The sequence below is a fragment of the Arvicanthis niloticus genome, chromosome 19 (assembly GCF_011762505.2).
Source record: "Arvicanthis niloticus isolate mArvNil1 chromosome 19, mArvNil1.pat.X, whole genome shotgun sequence".
In the NCBI taxonomy this organism is placed as follows: Eukaryota; Metazoa; Chordata; class Mammalia; order Rodentia; family Muridae; genus Arvicanthis; species Arvicanthis niloticus.
The window spans coordinates 50735768-50760948 of NC_047676.1; the positions used below are offsets into that span (position 1 = coordinate 50735768).

At 41.5% G+C, this 25181-nt stretch overlaps 1 protein-coding gene across 9 annotated transcripts in view; it reads left to right on the forward strand.

Annotated features, from left to right (window-relative positions):
- Window positions 1-25181, forward strand: part of LOC117723774 (microtubule-associated serine/threonine-protein kinase 4) — a 349397-nt gene that overhangs the window by 280189 nt on the left and 44027 nt on the right. For all 9 annotated transcript variants that reach the window (XM_076916253.1, XM_076916254.1, XM_076916258.1 and 6 more), the window contains 7 exons: window positions 2751-2908; window positions 4819-4894; window positions 6935-7144; window positions 12044-12145; window positions 13442-13574; window positions 17985-18052; window positions 20137-20222. In XM_076916253.1, coding sequence (XP_076772368.1) covers window positions 2751-2908; window positions 4819-4894; window positions 6935-7144; window positions 12044-12145; window positions 13442-13574; window positions 17985-18052; window positions 20137-20222 — 833 coding nt within the window. The remainder of the gene's footprint in view (window positions 1-2750; window positions 2909-4818; window positions 4895-6934; window positions 7145-12043; window positions 12146-13441; window positions 13575-17984; window positions 18053-20136; window positions 20223-25181) is intronic.

Here is a 25181-nt window from a genome sequence, read left to right on the forward strand (position 1 = left end):
TATAAGGACTGGCCTTTTAAAATTGGTTGTCTTAAGAAACAAGATGTTTATCTGAGTGATACTGTGATGTAGAAAATGTATTTGGTGTCTAGTTGCTTGGGGAAGCAGCAGCAGCAGCTTTTGGTGTAAGTCTTCATTCTTTGAGAGTGGATCTGGATCTGATTTATGATGGAGTCAAAAGTCATATGCAAACTAGTTAAGTTATGATCGTCACCTGCCCCCACACTTGGAGAAATAGGAAGTCATGAGATTCAGTGTATCGGAAAACACCCATATTCAGTCTTGAAATTCTTCTAGAAGGAGGCTCTGCTCAGCAGAGGTATCCTTTCTATAAGCACATGAGAACCAGGTGTGGTGGTGCACATTTCTCCTTCCAGCCGCTTTGGAGACTGAGGCAGGAGGGTCACTAGGAAGCCAGCCTAGGCAACATAACAAAAGACTGTCTGAAACACACAGACACGGAGAAGTGAGACTGTGGGGATGGATGGCACTTGGTCCTGATGATCACATTAGTGTTCTGGAACTTGATGTTCACTTCTAATGAAACTGAACTTAAACTTCTCTGTTGTCCAACATGCCATGCTTTAAGAGCATGTTCTCAGTTGGCCGATGGCTGCTCTTCCATTCACTTCCAGGTGCCCTCTGCTTATCCTCGGGTCCTATTTTCTCCCTAAGGTGAAGCATCTCCCTAGAGATGCTTCAAGCCTCCTTGTCCCTCTGGTGTCAAGACGACAGCAGTCCTTACAACACTTGGCATCACTCAGTCCATAACATTCCCAAATCTTAAATATAGGTAAATGTCTGACGCTGTTCTCCAGTACTGCATGTGCAGTAATTACAAAGATTCTGTTAGATTCAGTTGAGGTCAAGTCTGCTACATGGCCACAGTCATTTTGAAAACTAGAGTTTATTATGTCTTATAAGCAAAACATTAAATATACCACAGGAGCCCTTCCCTCCTCCAAGGGCTCCTCTCTAAGCTTTGTGGTATTAGTCCCAAGCAAGTAGCATCCTTAATGGGTCATGATGCATTTGGAAGTTAACTTTCAATTTTTAGAAAGACAGTATGCCCTGTACATGATAACCCATCAGTCACAGAACCAGCAAGTCATAATCCAGGATATTAATATTTCTGTAGCAATCTACATCTACTTCACACTAAGTAGATTGACTATTTACGTAACTCCCTCTCATATCAGTTGAAACTTTGCTACTCAAAATGATTGCTGTAAACTTATATGCATAAGTGGGTTTGCAGACAGAAATATGGGCAGAGATTTACCAGTGAAGGTACGGGTAAGGTAGAGAGGGGTGTGTGTGTCTGTGTGTGTGTGCGCACGTGCATGAGTATGCCCGTGTACATGTATGAGTGTTTTAGGTTTGGCTTTCCCTGTGCTAGGGATTGGGCCCGGGCCCTGGTGGTCATGAAGCAGGTGTTCTCCCACTGAGCCACACCCTCAGCCCTCCTTGTAAATCTCTCCTGTTTTCCTATCTGTTAATTCCCTTATCTTTGCTGTTACTACCCCGATGCTTCTCTCCTGCTTGATTTTTATGATTCTTTTCCAGATTTGCTGAATTGATTTAGTTCATGTGTTTTATTTCCTTTTTTCATAGTGGAAGTGTTTTTAAGAGTGCCTATTTACCCTGAATAAAGCTTTGCTTTATCTCATAATTCTTTCTTGTGTTCTCATTTTTATGGTTTATAAAATAATCTCATTACATTATAAAAAATCCCTGTCTATCTTACTGTGTACTTAGCAAGGCATTTTATAATTTCAAGGTGTAGGGATATTTTCAGCTCTGGTCATTAATTTCCAGTGTTACTGAACTGTAGTGCTTTACTGTTTATGAAGGGCATTCTCTTGTAAGGACAGAGGTTTTTGTTGTTGTTCTTGTTTGTTTGTTTGTTTTGCTTTTTAATGCAAAACTCTACCTGAACTGACATTTTTTCAAATGACTAGTATCTTTCAAACATGTACTTATTCTAGCCCTGTTTCCGCGTATTCAAACATTCTCTATCTCTTGTATTGGCACTGATTTGCTGAGTTTCTCACTCCCTAAACCTTGAAGCCAACAGTTTCCTCATTGCCCAGTTCCCAAAGTCAAGTTGTTTAAAAGTCACCTGTTACCTGTTCACCTTCACCATCACATTCCAGATGTTGAGTGTTGATTTTTAAGAAGTAAATTTAGAGCAAGGGATAAAGCCCCAGGACCTCCACTGAAACTGTTCAGTGGAGAGGGACAGTCCATTTTTGCCCCATACCCACCCACCCCAAAATAAAGAAAGGAAAGAGCCGCACTTCACTGTCCTTCCTGTGTGCCCCTAGCACACATGGGTGGCATTTGCATCAAAGAGCAGCGTGCTTTTATTGAGAAAGGTTTCATTACCTGTTTTTTTATGATTGCACAGCATATAATCATGTTTTTTACTTATAAGACAGAGGGTTTTTTGCTGAGAACAGCAGCAGGAGTCTCTTTCTTGGAGTTTAACTGGCTTTTGTCCATCTCATAGGTTTGGTTTTTAACCCAGAAAGGACTCTGTCTTTGGGAAGCTGCAGTCAAATGGGGGGTGGGGGGAATCCGGAAGGCACGATGAACTCTCAGAGAGAAGTCACTTCCTACTTCTAGGTTTTAGTTGCTGTCATTGAACCAGCCTAAGATGGCAACATTGCCCAAGGTTGACGCTCTGATTCATTTCCAGAATTGTTTTCTGGAAGTTGTCTCCTAACTTTTACTCTGGTTTCTTTCAGTCATCCTGTTCCTCCCAAGAGAAGTTGCACCAGTTACCATACCAGCCAACACCAGATGAATTACACTTCTTGTCCAAACACTTCTGCACAACAGAAAGCATCGCCACTGAGAACCGGTGCAGAAACACGCCCATGCGTCCACGTTCCCGGAGTCTCAGGTGTGTAGACCAGACCTACCCTGGCGTTTACTGAAATTGTTGTTTCCAACCATATCTGTAATTTGTATGTGTGTGCTCACTGATTTGTGGATTGTCACAAATAGAAGTGTGGTATTCCACCTATAGATGACGTCGTTAATTACCATAAAGAGGTATTTTAAGTTTTCAAAATGCACTAATAGCTACAAAAGCTGTAAAGAATATCTATAAAAAAAGTCTAGCCATGGGAAAGTTCAAGGTCACCTAATGCTGGTGCAAGAGTGTTTCATAGTATCATACGAGACAGAGAAGTTTGTTGAAAGGGGGTGAGGAGAATAAATGGAAAGATAGTTCCTTCAGATTTAATATTATAAAACCCATGGTAGTCTTCTTACTCCATCTTCTCACCTAAGTCTTACTTCCTCCAAGATGGTGGGCATGTTCTTAGGACTTGTGGCTTCTAAGTTTTGTGGTTGGCGAATGCAGTCCTCTGGGTATTGAGTAGGGCTGGCTTCTTGCCTTGCTTTGAACTGTAGGTCTCACAGTAATGTCTCCAGATGGGAGTATCCCCAACCAGGGAGCTTGTCCAGGATATTTATGAAAGAGCTCTGGGGATGCTCATGAATGGAAAGAGAAGGGAAAGTAGGCCCGGCGAGGAGGAGAAGTCACAGTATTGTATGGGCCCATCGCCCTTAGCCCACCACAGGCTGGGTACCTGTAGACCCTTCATTTATACCCTTGCTCCAGCTCATCAGTCACTGGACTTTTTTCAGCAGTAGCCTGGGAAGATCCAGTCACCATAGGAAGTTCCTTCCTCCAGCTGAGGCTATCCTGCAGGACAGACGGCCAACTCTAGGCTTCTGCTGATGGCACACGCAGCTGCTCGGCAACAGGTCTTCTTAGTAGAGGGAATCAGGGCATGTGTCTCCTCGTCACCATGAGAGCCCAGTGGGACAGAATTCGTGTATGTCCACCTGTTAAAAGTTTAGTCTTTAAAACTGAGCTTGCTAGGCATTTAGTTCAACATGGAAGCTTATTAAGAAGGGGTTTTCCTCTGTATGTTTCCTGTTCATAGAGCATCATAAACTAGCACAAAAGGAACCCACACCAGATTATTGCAGGATATGGGAATTTATTTTTAAATCTAGAATAAAAACAAACAACCAACTTTGCCACTTTATCTAGAGTCATTGTGATTTATTGAAGAGGTTCTGCTTTTAATTTTCCTTAAGAAGTATCCAGGGTATCTAGCCTAAAAATATTTATCTAAGAATACAGGTGCCTCTCCCCCCCCCCCCCCCAAACTGTACAACTATCTTACCAGAAAAAAAAAAAAAAACAAAGTGGCAAGCATACACAAGTTGTATGCCTGTTTTCTTATCGTATGTAATGCCTACCTCAGCATCCCAAATAAATATTTGTTAGAGTAGAAAATGGATTTCACCAGAACACCTGTGCCACGGCAGACTCTCCGCCCTCCCTGGTGGTGTGTGGCTGAGCGCAGGTGTATGAGAGAAGTGTGAAATTGCACTGGTAAATACGTCTTGGACGGTGCTGCCAGTGGCCACCCCGTTTTGTTTGATACTGCAGTTCATTGATTGGTTGCCACAGCCACCTAAGTTCATGCCACGTGCATGACATGATCTCACTGCAAGGGCAGTCTTCTGTATGGGCACTGTGACTGGAATCGTTCTGTGCCTTTGCACTCCATGAGCTTGCGCTTTGCGTCCTGCCCACTGTGTTTGTTTGGCTTGGGGTATGTGTGTTTATGTGCGTGCTAATGACTGATTCTGTAATTTATCATCTGAGACGCTACTTCTCATATGCAGGTTGCATAGTACTTCCGAGGCAACTGACTGTTTATAAATAAAAAGGCTTATTTTCCTCTTACGCTGTGGCAGGTTTAAAAGGGTAATTTGCTTTGCTTGCAGCCCTGGACGTTCCCCCGCCTGCTGTGACCATGAAATAATTATGATGAACCATGTCTACAAAGAAAGGTTCCCAAAGGTAATGGATGGAATTTAAGATGCCTGGCATCTCAGTGAGTGGGCAACATAGGCTTAGCCTCTGGGAGGTGGTTTTGTTATAAGACTTGAGGACCCAGCTCAGTAATGCTTTGCATTAGGCAGTACTGTAGCCTTCTGAGCAAGAGAAAACCACTAAACAAACATGAAGCAAACACCTGCTTTGTGTGATGAATATTGCTGGTATGTACCCTGCAGCAGGGGCCCTGGCAGGTCCAGGAGGAGGCCCTGCCTTCAAAGGCCCTGCATCCCTTCCACTCTTTGCACTTGGGTCCTTATCTGCTGTGCAATGTCAAGAGCACATGGTTTTCCTCTCGGAAGCCAGAGCTTGCTGTGGCCTCAAAACTGGCTTTGTTTTTAAATCTATGTTTCCCTTCTCATCTGCCTTTCTAAACCCCTTCTTGTAGAAGCAGAGATACATTGTCATATTCTGCAGCTCAGCTGGTAAAAGGAATCAGACCTAAGCCAGAAAGTGCAGTGTGTGAAGGCTTGTTGGCAGGCCCCTTGGTTATCAGTAGCAGCTCTCTGAGGGCCCCCCGCCCCCGACACTCACCTCAGTTCCATGCCTTCTCCCACACATGGCTCTGCAGGACAGGCCAAAGGCTACCTTTCCACAGCATTTGGACCACCACCTGCTGCCTTTGTTGCTAGAAGCAGGAGAACAAAGGGAGTTCTTAGGGTTCATAAACCCGGAGCAGAGTACTTATTATTTGTAATGAACCTAACATTGATGGCATTGATCAGCCCCGTTTTACCTATTTATCACATGTCGCTTACCCACCAGGGAAGCAAATATTGACTATGCCTGGTTAATGAGGTTCAATGCTGAGAGGAGAGCAGAGCAGGGAGAGGGAATCTCCCTGCCTATGTAGCTCTTATAAGCCAGGAATATTGATGAGCCAGTAGGCCATCACAGGGAAGAAAATGAAGGTTGGAAAGGAAACTGTAGATCTGTTTTGTGAGGGTCATCCCCTTGGCCATACACTAAGGGGATAGTGTTTGCAGTACGGGACAAAGTTGCTAATCTGTTTACTCCTGGCACACTGAAACCTCATCATGAAAACAAACTCTTGGCTTACACTGGGGAACTCTGGCATAGCGCAAGGTTAGAATAACAACTAAAGAAATATGTCATATTTTTTGATAACCAATTTGAAGGAGCCTGTGATCTAACATGAAAGCATAGCCCTCCACAAATCTGCTTATAGTTCTTTCAAGAAGTTAACGCGAACCAAAGGAAACATCAGATAAAGGGGAATTGATGGCCAAGAATACACTTTTTAAATACTGCAGATGTTTATTATCTATATTCTATGTGGTGCCTCTCACTTCTCCATCTCCCTATTGATGTATCTATCCATCCATCTATCTATCTATCTATCTATCTATGTATTTGTGTATGTATGTATCTATCTATGTATGTATGTATGTATCTATCTATCTATCTATCTATCTATCTATCTATCGTCTATCTTTCTATCTGTAGCACTGTTAGCTTGCTAGTGGAAGGCACAGGAATTTTCTCTATTGCTCTGCCTGACATGTGCACACTCTCCTGTAGTGGCATTGTCCTCCCCAGACTGGTGCACATGTCACGGATTCATGAGGTTTACAGATGCAGCATAAACACCAACAGCCAACATTTACGCTCATTCTCAGTGTACTTCAGTCAGTGGGTTCACACTAACGCATAATTACATGTTTGCACCATGATCATATCATGCAGAAGTGAAGTTTCTTTTTTCGTGTGTGTGTGTGTGTGTGTATGTATTTGTGTGTGTGGTGTGTGTGTTTGTGTGCAGTGGTAGTGGTGGTAGAAACTGAGTATAGAGCCTCATTCACACTAGCCAAGTGCTCTCTACCAGTTACCTATTCTTCTAGCCCCCAAATGAAGGTTCTTTCAAATGCAATTCTCAGGATTCTATTTAGCAACTTGCGGTTTGAAAACAGAAAGGGTGCCAGTTGTGTGGCTCACGGGTGACTCCTTGTGTCACACCTGCACGTGTGTGTCTCCTCCCACCAGGCTACGGCTCAGATGGAAGAGCGTCTAAAGGAAATCATCACCAGCTACTCTCCAGACCACGTTCTCCCCTTGGCAGATGGAGTGCTTAGCTTCACTCACCATCAGATCGTTGAGTTGGCTCGGGACTGTTTGGATAAATCCCGCCAGGGCCTCATCACGTCCAGATACTTTCTTGAATTACAGCACAAACTGGATAAGTTGCTACAGGAGGTAGGAACAAGGTCTCTATTCTGCTTGTAGTTCTCTGGGTATTCTGCATTCCTCTTGGGCAGAAGACTTTTGTGAAATCATTTGCTTCTAAGGAGTTCCCTAAAAGCTGGAATTCACACTCGAGGTGGTGAGGGGTGATACCCGCACAGCATGTGTGCAAGTAAACCTCACGGATTGCTGCTTGCTATGAGTTGGTTCTGGTTATTATGTATAGTAATAGAAAATTAATGCCATCACCTTTATAGGGACCTTGGGACCCAACAATCTATGACTCTAGGATAAGTGGATTGTGAAGGATTTTTAGGCAATGAGTTCCCACCCCCCCCCAACTTTACCTATAAAATTATAATTTGCCTGAGTGTATGTGTATTATTTGATGGTGCTATCTAATTTTAATATCTAAAAAATGCTAAATGGGAAACTGTTGGCTTCTACTAGGCGGTGTGTCCTGTTCATTAACCTGCATGCTGTATTGGGTAATAAACTGAAAACTTCTATTTTCCTTAATATCACTTCTTCTTCTAACAAAATATCCAATTTCCAAAATGACAGATAAACACAGGACCCTGTCTGCCCAACACCCTCATGCCTCGCTCCTGATAACACCTAGAATGGGCAGGGAATGTGTATGATGGCATAGAATTAGTGTATGATACTAGCTCTTCTGACTGAAATTGATTGGGCGCAGCTTACACAGGAAACTTATTTAACCTATATGTGGATTTATAGTATTTCCGTATCTCTTAGGGCATAAATTATATCCGTGTAAATGTAATCATGGTGGGTTATTTTTTTTTCTCTGAATGAATGTATAAGTAACCTACTAAACTGAAGGGAAATATTAACATCCTACTTTTGAGAAATCCCTCAGTCCTTTCCTTATATGGCTATGTTCTCACAGGTTAAGCAGGTACCTCTTGCTGGCAGCGGCCATTTCTCTTTCCTTACTCACCCAAGCTTCCCAGTAGCATTTTCTCTGTGATTCCCATTTCTCATATGTCACCATTAAAACCGTGCTCCTTGGATTGTCTCTGAGGGTGAACATACAGCTTTTGGGTTTGGTGATTATTAGTTACCATTTGACATTACCAATTCTGCCATGAACTAAACTGAAAGAGAATGTGTGGGGAATTGGCCATGTGCTTGAGCCTCCCAGCCATGTGCACTCACTGGCAGAGCTGCTAAGGCTTACACTCTCGTTCTGCTGCACCCACCACACAACTGATGATAATGCATGGACCAGCATTAGTCTATAGATCATGCTTCACTCGGAACACACGGATTCTGCAGAGCCACAGGCTTTCTTTGTACACCCACAATGGTATATGACATGTAGAGATTCTCAAATACTTGATCCCATGAATGGCTTCTGGACACCTCACATGAAGTGTCCTGACCACAGATTCCACTTCTAATTTACGAGAACAGGCACGTTCTACCACAGCGTCTTCACCAATCTCCTTTCTATCCCTTGACTATATGTCCTACGTCTTGGGACTCCCTGTTTATTCCTTCTCTGTTTCTTACAAAGATTTCCTCTCTAGCCCACATTTCCTTGAGTGAGTTTTCTCCAATCTCATTTGTGTTCTCCTGTTTCTCCTCCCCCTACTGGCAGTCTTGTTGTCTGTTGTCTTGAATGACAGTCTTTTAGACTTTGGTTGCTTTCAATGTCTAGCTCAGACCAGCAGCTTGGGATCAAACTTGAGATCTGTGTGTCCACCTGCCTCCTGTATATCTTTGGACTCAGTAGCCTGCCGTAGCAGTGCTGGTAACCCCAACATGGCTCAGGTAGACTTAGCATCAGCTTAGCCAGATCAGTGAGTACCTGCTACCATTATCGCCACCACCCCCGTCTCTCCCTAGCACTCAATAGGATTCTGAGTTAGGATCAGCTCTTTCTCTATATCAGGCATCTGTTAGCATCTTCCTGGCTCTTCCTTGAGATTCTCCACCCTTCCTCTCCTTTTCTGTTTTTACCTGGCTCAGATCTTCCTCCTTGCCAGACTTCTCACTTCCAAATCTAACCCTTCAAATCCATCTATCTGTTCAGCTCCAAGAATAGCTCAACCCGTTTATTGATCCATTTGGCTTAAGACAAATGTCACAACATTTGTGGCCGTAGTCCCCGCTTGTTCTGTTTATCCATGATGCAGTCTAACAAGATTTGAGGTGGGAAGGGAGGGTAGCTTCACTTTTCTATCAGCAAGCTCTTTGAAGACCACAAGTCCCTTCTTATTTCCTGGTGCCTAGCTCAGTGTCTAGTATTTATGGATTCCTCAGTGGTTTTGGAAGGAAGAGAAGGAAGAGAACACATTTGGAAGCATATTAAAACACTTGATCCCTGATGATATAATGTCAAGTATTTCTTCTGCTGTTCCTTGTCATCACATCAGTGTTTGTGCAGTGGCACACTTTCAAAAGAAGCAGACCAGGAGACTCTATAGTCTGCTTCTATGACCTCTCTCTTCCTGAACTCCATAGGGCCACCCAAGATACAAACAAGATAGCATCATAAAGACCTGCTTAGTCTTGTGTTTTGTTCTGTCCTTTCCAGAAGGTAGAACTGACATCCAGAGGTATGGAAATGTACCCTATATTTTTGTTGATGTATGGCAGACATGGCAGATTGTTTTATGGCAATTAAAAATAGATCTTAGCATTTCAGGGATCTTCTGAGTGGGTGGTACGACAGATGAAAAAGGTTACTTTCTAGAGAAATTTCTCTTTGAGCCGGAGAAGCACGTATACCAGTGTCCCCAAAGGTCATTGTTAGAAGGGAGTAAGAATGTCTTCTTGAGCTTCTTCATAGATATAGTTTCTTTCAATCATTTGCAACAGTTCAGTCTCCCTTTAGAGGCACATTGCCAGTACCTGTCCAGAGCATGGAACAAACCTGTCTGAGAGGAGTAGGCCCCTCTGGGGAGAGCAGAGCTGTGGGACCATGCTGTGGCTTCTCTGACATGCACTTGTCCGTTTCCAGATGTGACACTCTGAGCCCAGCAAGCCTGTCTCCTCACCATGTTTCCATTGTCAGTCTTTTGCATAACCCAAGGCACAGATCTCCTCATGGTTTGAACAGCTTGATTTAACAGATGCCTTTTAAAGGCCAGGGTCTAGGTCAATTTCAGATGAATGCTTTTATGTCTGCAGTCTCTTATTCACTGAAGTGTATTTAGCCAAAGAAAATAAACCACAAAGGAAACTCTAACCTACTCTCAAATCTGGGTCACAATCCTTTTTAAGAGTGGCCAACACTTAACAATACAGACTCTGGGGCTCTACTAGTCCCTTTAAAGCTTGCTGCAAGATACCTGGAGTCAGTTCCTTCTCATGCTGTGCTATTCCATTGGTGGTTGTTTTAGTGAAGCCTTTCTTCCTTCACTACTTTGGTAAATAAATATTATTTAAGTTACTAGAACTCATATGTCTTGGACTAAGACATAGCCAATATGTCTTAAAAGTTGCAACGTGTCATCGTTTTTTGATGGTCTTTGAAATGAAACCTTTCCCATTTGAATTGACTATTCTCTTTTTTGGGGAAAAACAGCAAGCATACCTCAGTGTTTGAGATATTCTTTACATTTGTGAGTTCATAAACAGCAATCATTATAGGAACATCCAACCCAAAGTGTCACCAGGAAGTTAGATAGGATTTGTTTATCTTTCAAACCTTTCAAGATTTGTGTTTCATGATGGTGAACCACAAAACAAAAAAAGAATATGCCACTTTTCTGAGGATTAGCTGTATTTTCTAAAATTTCTTTTTCTTGCAAAACAGACATTTGAAAGAAATTTAAAGGTAGCTTGTGTTTGATATGTAGACTATTTTTTTCTAAAGATATAGAACACACCGTATTTCTAAGCTAGTTTTTCATTTTTATTTTCTTGCAAGCTGTGGGTTGCACATTAGCTAAAGTATAGTGGACATGTTACAGTCATTTTCCCCAAGTTTTATATGCATGCTTTTTTGAAGGTGGGATTTGTCATTGATGAACACTCCCAAGAATGATCAAACATGTTTCTGAAATTATATCTTGTGGTCCTGGCAACGCACATGTTCTGTTCCTACATCTTTAGGAAATTATATCATAAAAAACCTTAAAAATTATGCAGCCTCAGAAAATAAACATGCACAGTTCCCATTCAAATTGTATCCTGTGCCAGCCCTAATATTGTATTGCCAGATTTATTCAAGAAAATATTAAAAGTGTCAGTATCTATGAACCAGTTAAGCTCTGCTGTTGGGATATTTATTGTGCTCAGGCAACACGTAAAATAAAATTTAACAAGTACTTAATCCAGTTCAGTTTTGCTAAGTATCTGGGTGTTATTCATTCAGTGAGCGTTGTTGAGTCTACAGTAACCGAATAGAAGCAACATGTGATTAACGTTTGCTGTGGCACTTATATACATCCCACGTGTGGTAAAATAACCAATTTTCAGGCTAATCATACTATGTGCGTGAACTACATTTCACAAGTATGTTAGATTCCCGGGATAACAAAACAGTCCGTCTCTGCCTTAGCCACCAACGTCTAAAATGTTCCATCAGCCAGAGCCAAGCTCCTGTTCAGCTGCCTCTGCTGGCGCCCTGCTCTTACTGGATCAGAAATTTCATGGCTCCTTCATTCATGGCTCATATTAGCAGTCCTTATCCTTACATTTGATTTCCAAAAACATAATAAATCAAAGTTTTGCGATTAAACTTTAGCTAACAGCTATTTTGTCGATGTCTGATAGTGTCCATTTATGTTAGAGATAATGCCCTAATTAAGAGTGTTTTCTAAGTCACTTAATTTCTGATTTTTAAAAAATTAGCCAATTAGCATGCTTTGCTGATCCTCTTTTCCACTCAGTGGAACCCTCTCTAGCCTCTTTCTGCTCATTGCTTTTTCATAGGCGCACGATCGCTCTGAAAGTGGAGAACTGGCATTTATTAAGCAGCTAGTCCGAAAGATCCTAATTGTCATTGCCCGCCCCGCTCGGTTATTGGAGTGCTTGGTAAGTCGCCTTTAGATGTGACTACAGTATTTATCGTTAAACGTGCAAAGTAGCGGCCATTGGAAGGCTCTGACTTCACTTAACTTCAGCCACGGGTGCTAAATGGAAAGTCAGGAGGGACTACAGCGCGTGCATGCTTCTGGTGACATGCATATGCGGCCCGTCTCCTCTGATTTTGAGGAGGAATTCTGGTGTTGGCACTGTTTATTAAGCAGTAGTCATATTGCATTCTGGTCAAATTTGAAGGATGATCATGAAATAATATGCTTGGCCCTATTTCAGCATGATAACCTTATGCCACAGCTAATTTAAAATGCTTCCTATGCCTCATGCTTCTGGAGTTGCTAAGATTCAGACTGAAGGAAGTCAAGGGTATGGTGACCCGTAGCTATAATTATTGGTTTTAAAATCTGCTGGAGATAAGTGCTAGCTGGCAACCCACTTGAAAGCAAGGCATCACCCAGATCTGGAGGGATGAGATTTTTAGACACTAGCTACCTTTCATGTTTGTATCTTTTTGGCCAGTGATCATTTTCTCCTTTTAAGATTTTTGGTTTTATAACACTTTAAGAATTCTGTCAAGACTGTAAACAGATTCGATGCTTTGAGCATAATCTTTAAGGGCCTGTGAGTACAGTATGAAAATTCACTTTCAACTTCTGCTGACGACTAATGTCTGTCCCTGTGTAATGGTTTTCAGCGTCACTCACGATGTGTATCCGGTTGCAGGTGCTTTGGTTTTATTCTTCCTTTAATTAACATGCATAATGTTTTATGAAATGGAAATATTCATAGCTCCATAAATACGCTGAGTGTCTGATGAGATTCAGAGGGGGAGATCTCAGAGAGCAAAGCAAGCTGGGCATGGTGGCACATGCCTCAGTAGTCTCACTTAGAGGACTGAGGTGGAATGTTCTTCTGAGGTAGAATCTGAGGCTAGTCTAGGCAACACACTGGGACCTCAACTCAAAAAAAAAAAAAAAAAAGAGCAACAATAAACATGTTTTTCAGTGGGCTCCTGGTCTTTAATAGAACACATTACCTTTGAAGTTAAACCAGAAGTCTGGAAGGAGTCATTTCCTGTGGGTTACCAGTTGTATATATGCATGGCCTTGGAGTATGGATAGGCTTCAGATATGAGGTGGAAATTCTATACTGTGTAAAGGCATTTGCCTTCTTTCTTCATATATAAATTTCAACCATGTCAGCTTCGTTGTGAGTGCGATTTATGTAATAATATAACCTCAGACCTTTTCTGACTCGGAGAGCTATTAATCTGTGCCCGTCATCTGCCAGGAATTTGATCCTGAAGAATTTTATTACCTATTGGAAGCTGCAGAAGGCCATGCCAAAGAAGGCCAAGGAATCAAAACTGACATTCCCAGGTATATCATCAGCCAGCTGGGACTCAATAAGGACCCCTTGGAAGGTGAGTTCTGCTGGGGTTGTCATTCACTTGCTCTGACCGTGGCCTCTAGAAGAACTTCATGATCAACCTTTACATTTCCCATGTTGGATATCTCTCGGAAAAGCCCCCTTTGGGGGGAGGCTGGTTAGTATTGGAAAGAAATCACCATGGTTGAGTACAGAGAAGACAGTGAGCATGCCCATTGTATGTCGGCTAGGGAACAGGGCTGGCCTTGCTGGACTAGAGGCCTCCAGACATGAGAGTACTTGATGTCCACAGGAGCACTTGGATCTCACCTTCCCTGAGTCCTTCCCTTGCAAAGCTCAGTGGGGTGACTCCGGAGAGCACTTCTAATTTTCAAAGCATTGCTAGAAATCATCATTCATTTAAAACTGACATTTGAATTTAATTTAGGAGGAGCGCAGCTAGAGTAGCTGACTTTGGGTCGAGTGCAGCATTCGTAGGCACCTTTCCAGCTTACTCGTCCCAAGTAAGTGTGAAAAATAGTCACACATGAAAGAGAGCCAGAGGTAAAGAGGGATGCTGCCATCAGAGCTTGTAAGAGGGGTATGTTGTTGAACCCCATGAAGAAAGATATAATTCTATAAAATACAGAGTAAGAAACATCCTGGAGTCATTTCTCCAAAATAAATAAATAAATAAAATCTAATATTGGGATCCCCTCCCATCCTTTTCCGGTTCTCTGTTTGATATAATTATATACAACACTTAGTCTGCGTACCACCCCCAAAGACTCACAAACTCTCATGGACTCCCTTGTTCCAAATCATCTTCCTGGTTCATTACATTGAATTTGCAGAGAGTATTTACCCTGTTCAATTGTTTGTGATGAAGGTAAATGTTGGTGCGGAGAGTTTTTTGTTTTTTTGTTTTTTTGTTTTTTTGTTTTTTTTTCCCTGTCCTAAGCTAGGGCGCTGCTTTCTGGCCCACTCTTTCCCACCCTCCACACTTGGTTTGCTTTTGCGGACATCATATCTTTGCTTCTAGTGAAATGATGCATGCATTACCGGGAGATAATGCCAGATAAATTTATACTGTACTGAAAGCAGTACCACAACAGATTCATCACTTACAGAGGCTGGTGACTGCTTCTCTGAAAAGTTCCCTGGGGAGAGATTTTCTCCCACGGCTTTTAAATTACCATCTTTACCTTTTTGAATCATGAGTCTTCAGAAATGGTTTAAATCAATGAAATAAAAAGGGCAGATGTTTAATGGTATTTAGATGAGTTTTAAAAAATCTCTTCAGGCATTACAAAATGATGGCTTAGCTTCCTGCCTCAAAAGCTGACACTTGGTTCCATCCCATTACTACCCACTGCTTACAAATAATATGGATTTCCCAGATAATAGTTATTTAGCTGAAATTCTATTTAAGACAGAACCCTCTTTTAATTTGTTTTTTTTTTTTTCTTATGAAAATAATTGGAGAGGAGAGGCTGTCAAAGCATGTTAGACTGACTCTTCACGCCGATATAGTTAAGGCTGCATCAGCCTGTGGCTTGTCAACCAGTGAGCCCTGTGCAGTTTTCTTCTGGCATTAAACGTCACTATAAACAGAACTTTGACACATGAATAATGTGATGCTGTCTCATATATCTAAATAGATTTAAAACAAAACAAGACAAGAACAGTAGTGATCTCGACACATGTGAGTTGAATAGTGTAAATTTATCACTAGGACTTATCTTTACTCCTAAATGTGGTTTCTTGATTCGTTCTGAGAAAAGTCTTCCAGTATATTTTTAATACTCAAAATGACTTCTGCAGGTAATGTGATTATAAACTCTTGAGGTACTTTTGCTTTGCTTTCTTGTTAATATCAAAACGGACAAATCTATGTCTGTCCTTTGGTACATAGGAGAGAGTTCTAGGCTGGGCTTGTGACCTTGATTGTGCAAATACATAAGCCACTTGTATCTCCATATTAAATAAATAAAAATTCATAGACATAATCTTTATGATGGGACAGCACAATAGGTGAGTCTCAAACAGAATTGTCTAGTGCTGTTTTTGCTACACAGTATCAAATAGTGTCTCCATTCTTGAGAGCTCTTCAAACCAAGTGCACTTGACTTTGTCCAAGTCTCTGTATCTAAGGTGTCGGTCATACTATAGGCCTGAATCATTTCTGTGACAACAAGAAAGTATTTGCTCTAAGCACAGTTTTATTCTGGAATTTCACCAGTATTTAAAGTGAGGAAGTTAGTGCCACTGCTATTGCAGAATCTGGAATTTATACATTTTCACCTAAAGGCAGGACTCAGTGTAGTTTTGTGTTCTCTAAGTTATAAATAATCACTGCCCCCGAATATGTGTATATAAGAACACAAACATATAAGATAAAGGCCCAAGGAGCGATTTTAAATGCTACAAAACTTCTAAAAACTATAACTTTTCGTTAACATTCAATTTTGAAAAAAAAATAGCTTTTGGTGAAAATTCTTTCATATTCCTTATTTAAAAATATCTAGCTGGGTAGTGGTGGTACACGCCTTTAATCCTAGCATTCAAGAGGCCTGTTCTGAAGCGCTAGTTAGTTCTAGAACAGCCAAGGCTACACAAAGAAACCTTGTCTCAAAAACAAAACAACAACAACAACAACAACAACAACAACAACAACAACAAAAAAACAGAAGTCTTAAAGATAGTATGAAGATGAATATTAAATAAATTAGACTTTCTCATTCACTTAAAAAAAACTCAGCAATACTCTCCAAACCATGGGCTGAGCAATTAGACATTAGATGTCTTTGTCACTTTTAACTAGACCACCAGGGAAGTACTTAAGCTTGTGTCAAGTTTGTGGCATCCAGCCCAGAATTGACTACTCTGTACAATGTAATTAATAAATAACAATCAACATTTAATGCGCACTTAATTCTTATTAGTGAATATGCTAAGAGCTTCACATGCATTGACGTGTGTAATACTCAGATAATCTCTAAGGCATAATACTGCTTACATCTTTCAGAAGAACCTGAGGTTAAAAAGCCTCTCAGCTAAGACGTGATAACCCAAGGATTTCCGTCCTCCATCCCCTGGCTCCCACCACCATTACTGCCTCTGGGAAACTGCGTATTCTTTGTGTCCCTACAACTGAGAATCATTCTCTCTCTCTCTCTCTCTCTCTCTCTCTCTCTCTCTCTCTCTCTTTACTTTTATTTTTTTATATCTTATTTACATTTCAGATGCCATCCCCTTTCTCCATTTCCCCTCCCTTGAAAACCCCTATCCCATGCCCCCTTTTCCTTTTTGCTTTTATACATTTTTTTAAATGTTAATCAAAGGCTTTATAAGTTTGGTAATGCTCAATCAGAAATGTAACCCACTACCCAACCTAGATATATAAACTATCTTTGACTGGTGGAGACACGTGAACATCTGCCTCCATGCCCTCCCCCTCTTTCTCTCTCTTTCTCTCTCTCATCACCTAGCTTCACCCTTCCTGTTAAAATAAAACTTTTCTCTCAAAATGCAATCAGAGCATAATTATTCCTAATTGTACCAGTGAGGTACAAGATAGTCCTAATACCCAGTCCATCATTTTGTTGACTAACCAGAACCTCTGTCATCTCTCCTAACTAAAACATTTAGTTTTGAACCTGGCTTTTTTCTTGGCTTTAGAATGAATGCCAGCTGAAAACCATCCACTCAGATCTTTTCTCTCAAAGTAAATAGCCAGGATTGGCTATGAGACTATAGGTCTTCAACCCCGTCAGAAATCCAGAAAGATTGAGTTAACTGAAATTATGGGAAGCACTAAGCATAACTTCTAAAACTTAGCCAATTTATAGAGACCACTGAACACCTGGAAAGCCCCTATACTACCGAACATTGGAGCATCAAATCTTCAGCCTTCTGGCCCAGAATCATCTGACAGACCTTAGTGATGCAGAATTATTAAGGGCTGATTACTCTGTCTAGGCAGATATAATCAGTCGACTATTCTGCAAGTGTGTCCTTTTCTGGACAGTAATTTGTCTGTAGATGGAGAGAATCATTCTCAAATTGTAGCCAATGCATCTTTGCCTTGTGTCAAGGCCTTGGAAGACTCGCCTCTCTTGGATTACGGACAAAGCTGCTAGCTCACCCAAGGCTTTGCAAGCTAAACTGCATTCATGAGCCAGTGCCTACTGCTCACTGGAGCAGAGGCCCTGTGTCCTGTGTTCCATGTTCCTAAGTCTGGCTAGTCATAAAGTTGGAGATCCAGAGAAAGTGTCATTAGTACATGTTCAAAATACCAGCTGCCCATTCTTGCCTTTGAGGCTGTAATATGTGCGTATGGTTTATAGGCTGGATTTTTCTTTCTCTCTTTTTTAAATGATGAGAATTTATTTCTCTTCTGTTTTGGCTTTGTTTTCTTGTGTAATTTCAGTATTTCCTTCTTCCCCTTTTGTTTTAAACTTAGAAATGGCTCAGTTGGGGAATTATGACAGTCGGGCAGCAGAGACACCAGAGACGGATGAGTCAGTGAGTGTGAGTATCGCTCCGGATGGAATATGATGCCGGGTTTTGTCTTTTTGGGTTTTTTTTTTTTTTTTTTTTTCTGTTTCTTAGCATCTGGAGATTTTTTTTTTTTTTGACTGTGTTAATTACTTTATTCCATAAATGTTTATTGTCTTTCTGTGGGTAAGGCACGAGGCACACACTTTTAATGCCTCACTCCTCAGAGAAGCAGAAATTTACAAAAACAACATCATAGTCACCAAAATAGCAGCTATGAGCATCAATAACATCCATGAAGAAAAGATGACCATGAGCCAGGAGACCATTCTAGAAATAGATTTTTCTGAGTGGACCAGTCCCAGAAGATTTTTCCAAGGGTGTGGCCATGAGTTGAAATAGGAAAAAAATGAGTAAGACGTGAAGGGACAGAGGAATGCTCTGGGTGTAAGGTATGTCTCCTGAGCCGGAGAGCTTGGGGGGAAACTCGTCAGTAGGATCCTGCTCACATCTGTCAGGTGGCCTTCTTTTGAAGGGTAGTGGATAGCCACTGAGTAGGAGAGTGAGTCTGAGAGAGGAGGGAGTAAACCAGGAGATGACCTGGCCAGAGTCATGGCTTGAAAGTGCATGGGATACAGAGACAGGCTGGCTGGCACAGGGAAATCAGTTAAGAGGCAGCTTCAGTGGCACTGGTGAAAGGTCTCTCTGACTGGGGCCATTCTCCTATGAAGTGAGTATCATTAGAGAAGCCAGGATGAATCCAAGTGAAACATGTTTTGTAGTCTGGGGTTTGAGAACACAATCTCTAGGTCCAGATTGCCTGGATCTGAAAACTAACTCTACTTCTTACAAAGTATGCATTGCTAGTCAGGGGAGGGGGCTCTCTGAGCCTCGGTTTCTCCATCTGGATAAAAGCTAAATGAAATATTCCATCTCTGGTGCCTAGGAAAGTGCCCCAAAGTTAAGTGCTGACAGATGCTATGCTAATTTCATTATATAGTTGTTGTTGTTGTAACTGTAGTTGCTTCAAAATATCTAAGAAGAACCATCAAGCTAGTGATTATAACCTGTACTATTCAGGCTCTCAGAGGGGGAGTTTCCAGTGGAGGTCTGAGGGACTTCCTCTCATCGGTGATAGGACAAAAGAGTTAATGTGAGGAGAGCCTGTGCAGAGTGAGCAAGTGGTCTCTGGCTTGAATTGTTCCCAGACATGAAGCCACAGAAGTAATGATAAGATTCAAGTCCTATGGCCAGAGGCCAAGGGGATACGCAAGAGACAGATGGTTGTTTGAATTGAGGAGGTCAAGTAGCTCTGAGGCCAAGGACTGGTTGTGTTTCCTAAGATGAGGAAGGAACCGAAGCAGAGAGAAGAAGGTGAGGAACTGGTTTGCAAGCCTTCCAAAGATGACTAGAAGGCTGTGGGGAGAGATGGCAACCCTGACGGTAGAGTCTTGTGCACACCTCAGCATCATGGGGTCTTCTAAAATAATGGACAGGGAATCCTGGTCTCTGTGGAGGGTACAAAGCAGCTGAGGTGAACGAGGCACGAGAGACCACTAATCAAAGCAGTGAGGTTATTCCTGTTCATTAAGCTAAACTTTTTAGAGAGCTGAAGTTTAGAATTTCAGTATTTAAGACATAGTAAGATTTCTGATATGGAGGTTAACATGGGCAGGCGTTCCACACCTAAGAAATCTGTCACCTACCATCCATAGAGAACCACAGCATGAAAAAGATGTGGTCTAGTGAGGAATGAAGAGGCCATATTCTCCTCCCCCAACCCTGGTGACAGCTGTCAGGGCCTGTTCCCCCCTCCCCCCAACTGAAAGCAGAAGGAAGGTTTGGCATTTTAGACTTAAATATTAAAATGTAGGACCAGGATGAAGCTACATTTCCAAAACCTTCACACGTCTTCTCTTGGCAACATAAGCTTGCTTAAATACAGCTGATAGAGAGTTATTAAGAGCCACGGCTCATTGCTGATGAGCCAGGGAGAGCCTTGCAGCTGATCCCGGGCCTCCAAGCCGGAACTCCGTGCCTCGGCAAGTGAAACAGCACATTCCGGTAATTTTCTCAAAGTCTGAACTGTGTTTTAACTTTTTCATTCCATTCCCCAGAGCTCAAATACCTCCCTGAGACTTCGAAGGAAACCCCGAGAGAGTGATTTTGAAACAATTAAACTGATCAGCAATGGAGCCTATGGGTGAGTTTCCCAAGCTGAGCTCTCTAGCATATTGTGACACACTGGAGTGCGACATTTGGTTTTCAGTTGTTCCTTATGATAAGTAAATGCTATATGGGAACTGGCATTTTAGAAGGCCACTTCTTCCCACGTCAGGAGTAACATGCAGCCAGAATCACTTCTTCTGAATGCCCAACAGAAGGCACTGTCAGTGACCCAGGGCTTAATTAAGAAGATTGGAGAGAAAGATTTCATAAAGTAAAAGAAAAACATTCTATATTCCTGTTCCTATTACTTAATCTATGCTTACAGTTGAAAGGTACTTGGTTGAGATCATATATGTTCTATGTTGTGTGAAACACTGCATACCTGTGACTTCTTAGACTAGCGTGTTTATTAAATTGAATGAAACACTAGCATTTCTTCCTTGATCCATTTTTTTCCTGAAGAAATAGAGTTACATTCTAGATTCATACACATGTCTTCAAAGAATGGATTAGAAGACTCTAGTAGGCACTAAATTCTTGTTACTTTTCTCTCTTTTTCCTTTATTAATAAGTATGTCTTTTTATAATGGATAGAGTGGGTCATCTTTTCTCAAAAATGTTGAAACAATGTCTCATGTAGCCCAGGCTGTACTTGAACTTACTGTGTAGCCAAGGATAACCTTGAATTCCTGATCCTCCTGCTTCCACTCATTGAGTGCTAGGATTAGAGATTTGTCTCACTACTGTTTTGGGGGGGATATTAGTTTAAATTTTTTGTAATCTGTTGACATCTGCACACACATTTGTAATCTGCACACATACTTACACTGGACACTTCAGTACCCTGGAACAGTAGTATTTCAATGTGTGTGTAATGGTGACATCGTAGTTAACGTTTTCATTTCTTTAAACATTTATTATTTCTTTATGCTGGGAACCTTTGATTTCTCTCTTGTTGAATTCCTGGACTCATTTCTGTAACACAGTTTCTTTCCCAAGGTATAAGTAGTGACAATAATAAATTGTAAATAGCAAATTCTGAGTTGCCAATAAATAGTGTGGAAGGACAGTTAAACATGCAAACTGTGACCTAATCCATTTTAGACTGCCCAAGAATTCTATCTTAATTTAGTGTTAATCCCAGTTCCATTTGCATGTATACAGAGAGCGGTAAATCATCCCCGAGACGTTTCCTGCCATTTACCCACGTAGGAGCAGATGAGACAGTGATTTTTGTTACGCCACAAGGGATGTTTCTCCTCCTTGTTTTTTCACCTCTAATATTTTCCACGCCATTAACTTAGCAAAGAACTTAAACATTTGTGAGCCCTCTCTATGTGTCACTGACTTTCAGGATTATGTCAAATGTTTCCTGATGCAGCCCATAAATGCTTTTAGATGTTATCTGTTTGCAATATATGCTTTCTTCGTTGAGAATTTTCTACCATGCAATTATTTGTGCCTTTTATTGGCTTATTACTGCCTGTTTTGTGGTTGTTCATCCTTCTGGAGATGACCCCAGGCAATTCTTAGTAGAAAGAAGCCAGCAGGTTGATCTCACGGGCATGGGGTTGGAGCACTACTTCTCTTTCAGCAGCGGAATGATTCCAGAAGGAGATGTCCTAGGAAGCAACCCTTTTATACATCTTGGGCATGCATCTTAGCAGTATTTGGAGTTTTAATTGGTTGAGTAAACTCATTTGTAGTGCGATTAAACCACTGTATAGTAGATGAGGTATATCACACTTTGGGGAACGGCTGGGAATATACAAGAAGTTAAACAAGCTGTAAATTAGTAAACACCCAGGATGCAGGCCAAGTCATTAGTGGGCTCACAAGCTGGCCCACTTGTCGGAGCCTCTGCCGATCTGCCAGAACCACGTCTCCTCTCTTCTCTTCTCAGAAGTAATATCCCATTACATTTCTGACAGATTTCCTTTCTATCTGAATTATTTTTAATTTAAAATTGGAATGGAGCTACCCCTGTCAATTCAACCAGCCATGATTCTGTCTTCAGGCTAGCTGAACAAATATACCTTTAGAAGGGTAGAGGCTCTGGGCTCTTCCCACTGTCTTTGGTATCTGTATAACAGGGACTCACTATGTACATCAGTGGCTCGGAGATGCACAGACTCTGTCTCCCCAAAAGCTGTTGGTGCTGGGAACCAACCCACTCATTAGAAAAACATGGTAAGACAAGTGTCTTGTGCTTGCTGACTGTGTGTTGGTAATGCCAGTTTGGTAAGTGGGTAATGATCTCCATGTGGAAGTGAAATTTCTCTTTATACCAACATACTACTCATAGAAGACTGAAGCTAGTAAATCTAGCATTGCGCTGGCCTCTGTGTCTGTGTTCTCTGCTTAAGGGTCTGGGGTGGTAGTTGATACCTTTTCTACTTGTGTATAGAGTAGGGTCTCAGGTGCACAGAGCCTCTGGTGCCAGGCAGAGTACTCTATTTCCTACAAGTATTCTTTGATTATAACTTTCTCTTATCCCTATGGAGAAATAAAGACCTAACTTCTGCCATTGAACATTGATTTTAAGCAATAACCTCAAAGAAGTTTTAAAGAGTTGTGTTTTTTTTTTCCCTCTTTGGATTGGGTGAGTCAAAATGAGGTACTTCTGTAGTTCAGGCTGGCCTCATATTTGCTATGTAGACGAGCTTTGACCTCCTGCTTCTCTTATTACAAGCTAAAAAAAATTGACTCAGAATTAAAATTCTTCAAAGTTGCAACATTTCTCCCTCATTGTACTTTTCTTTTTGACCTTGATACACACTATTCTCTCATGTCTTAAGGGCCCAGGAACATTTACTAGTGAGACCCACGAGTGCAAGCTGACACACACCCATCCGTACATCAGCTGTGGTTACCTTTTCCCCACGCCTGACACACATTTGTGCACTGGGCTTTCAGAGTCTCCTGATTTCATACGCATTAGGATCATGCTTCCAATGGGGCAGGTGTTCACTGCGCTTCAACATCCTGCTCATGGGCCTTACTTCTTGCATAGACAGACAGATGCCTGGCTCCCAGAGGTCACGAGTCTCCAGCTGCCTTTCTACCATGTCATGTCCCACTCTTGGCTTTTCTGTGAAGGAAGAGGCAGAATAGCCTTTTCCAACAAAGCAGTGTTGGGGGCCAGAAAACAAAGAATTAGGAGGCCTCATCAGACAATGCAGTGTTGGATCATTAAGACAGTCATAGTTCATTCAGTGGAGTTAGCTGTCCATCAGTTCCTCTGCCTCTGCCTTTTGTTCTTGCTCTGGGTCTCTTTCTCAATGCCTTGCTCTCTGCTAATGTAAGTTGATCTCAAACATGGCCATATAGAGAAAGATGTATGTGGTAGATACAGTTATTACTAAATAAGTTTTAGCATTAAGAATAATGCTCCAGTCAGGTGGTGGTAGTTCATACCTTTAATCCCACCACTCAGGAAGCAGAGGCAGGTGGATATCTTTGAGTTTTAAGCCAGCCTGGTTTATGGGGTGAGTTCCAAGACATCCAGGGCTACACAGGGAAACCCTTTCTTGAAAAACAAAAATAAATAATACCCCCAAAGCAAAGCAGAAATATCAGAAACTAAGAACATAAAATAACCTGGAAGCAGAGGCTATAGCCCAGTGCTAGATCACTTGCCCAAAGTGTTCAAGGCTCTGCATTCAGTGCTCAGCCTTGTAGAAATGGCCAACAACCCCACCCACAAAGCATTTAGCAACAGCAGATCCCAACTAGGTGCTCTAACCTCTAACCCACTTTGGCAGTTTAATGAACATTTGGTCGAAAACTGAAGTATCCACCTTGTGATAGTTGGAGTGTGGCATTCAGAATATGGGCCTAAAGGTCCTTAGCACCAAACTTAATGTGCAGTATTGAAGGAAAAGCTGGAAGTTGTGTTATGATCCAGTTGACTTTTAAGAAGAGACAAGCAATTATAAAAAGATGGCATTCTCATGTTAATGTTTTGAGTTCTTAATTTTATTTTAAAATGTATCTCCCATTTCAGAAATCCACATTAATGACAGTTGTTTAGCAATGTGCATCTTATATTTGGGGTTTGGCCAAGTTGTTTTCTGTACTTTTTGTGAATATCTTCACATCTGGCCTCCATCATGGTTAGAAGCAGCTTTCAAAATATATAGACTTTTTATTTTATCCTTAAAAAACAAGGAAAATGCAATAAAAGCTTTTACCAGATATAAAAATATGTACTAACTGGTTAGTTAATTTAAAAATTGGTCATAGTAAGAAATCTTTAGGAAAACATGTACAATAAACATTTAGGTTTAACCTACATATGTATATTGTCTTTAGTTTGGAGGCCTTTAAAGACAGTTGACATGAGCCATTCTTAAAATGCATGGTTTCTGTTTCCCAAGGTTAAAGGTGAAGCTGAAACTTGAAGCAGTCTGAATGTAGGCCCCTAAATGTTTTGACAGCTTTTGGAAAGTTCTTTCCTGCTAAACCAACAGGAATTTTACTTAGTCATCTGCATCTATTGAGACCTTCCAAAACATTTATTAGCAACAGAACTTCTCATCGTCATAGTGAGATTTCATTGGTTAACTCCATACTAGCTGCTTTTCTCTTTACTATGATTAAGTTCCTGAGAAGCCCACCTAAGGGCGGTAGGATTTGTTTCAGTCCCTGAGAGTCTCTGTCCATCACAGCAGGGGTGCTATAAGGGACCGGATCTCCTTCCATACCAGTGGCAGTTTGCAGCACACATGTTACATGTATCTGAAACTAGGGAGCAGAGACCACACCCCTATGTCCCCAGCCACCAGCTAGGTCTTTCTAAAGACTCCACAACCTCCTCTGACACCACCACCTTCTGGAGACCAGGTGTTCAAACATAGGTTTTCCTAAAGGCTCCACAATCTCCCCTAACACCACCACCATCCGGGGACCAGGTGTTCAAACACTTGAGTCTGTGGTAGCCATTAACATTCAAATCATAACAATTGGTTTAACTATTTATTTGAATTAGCTA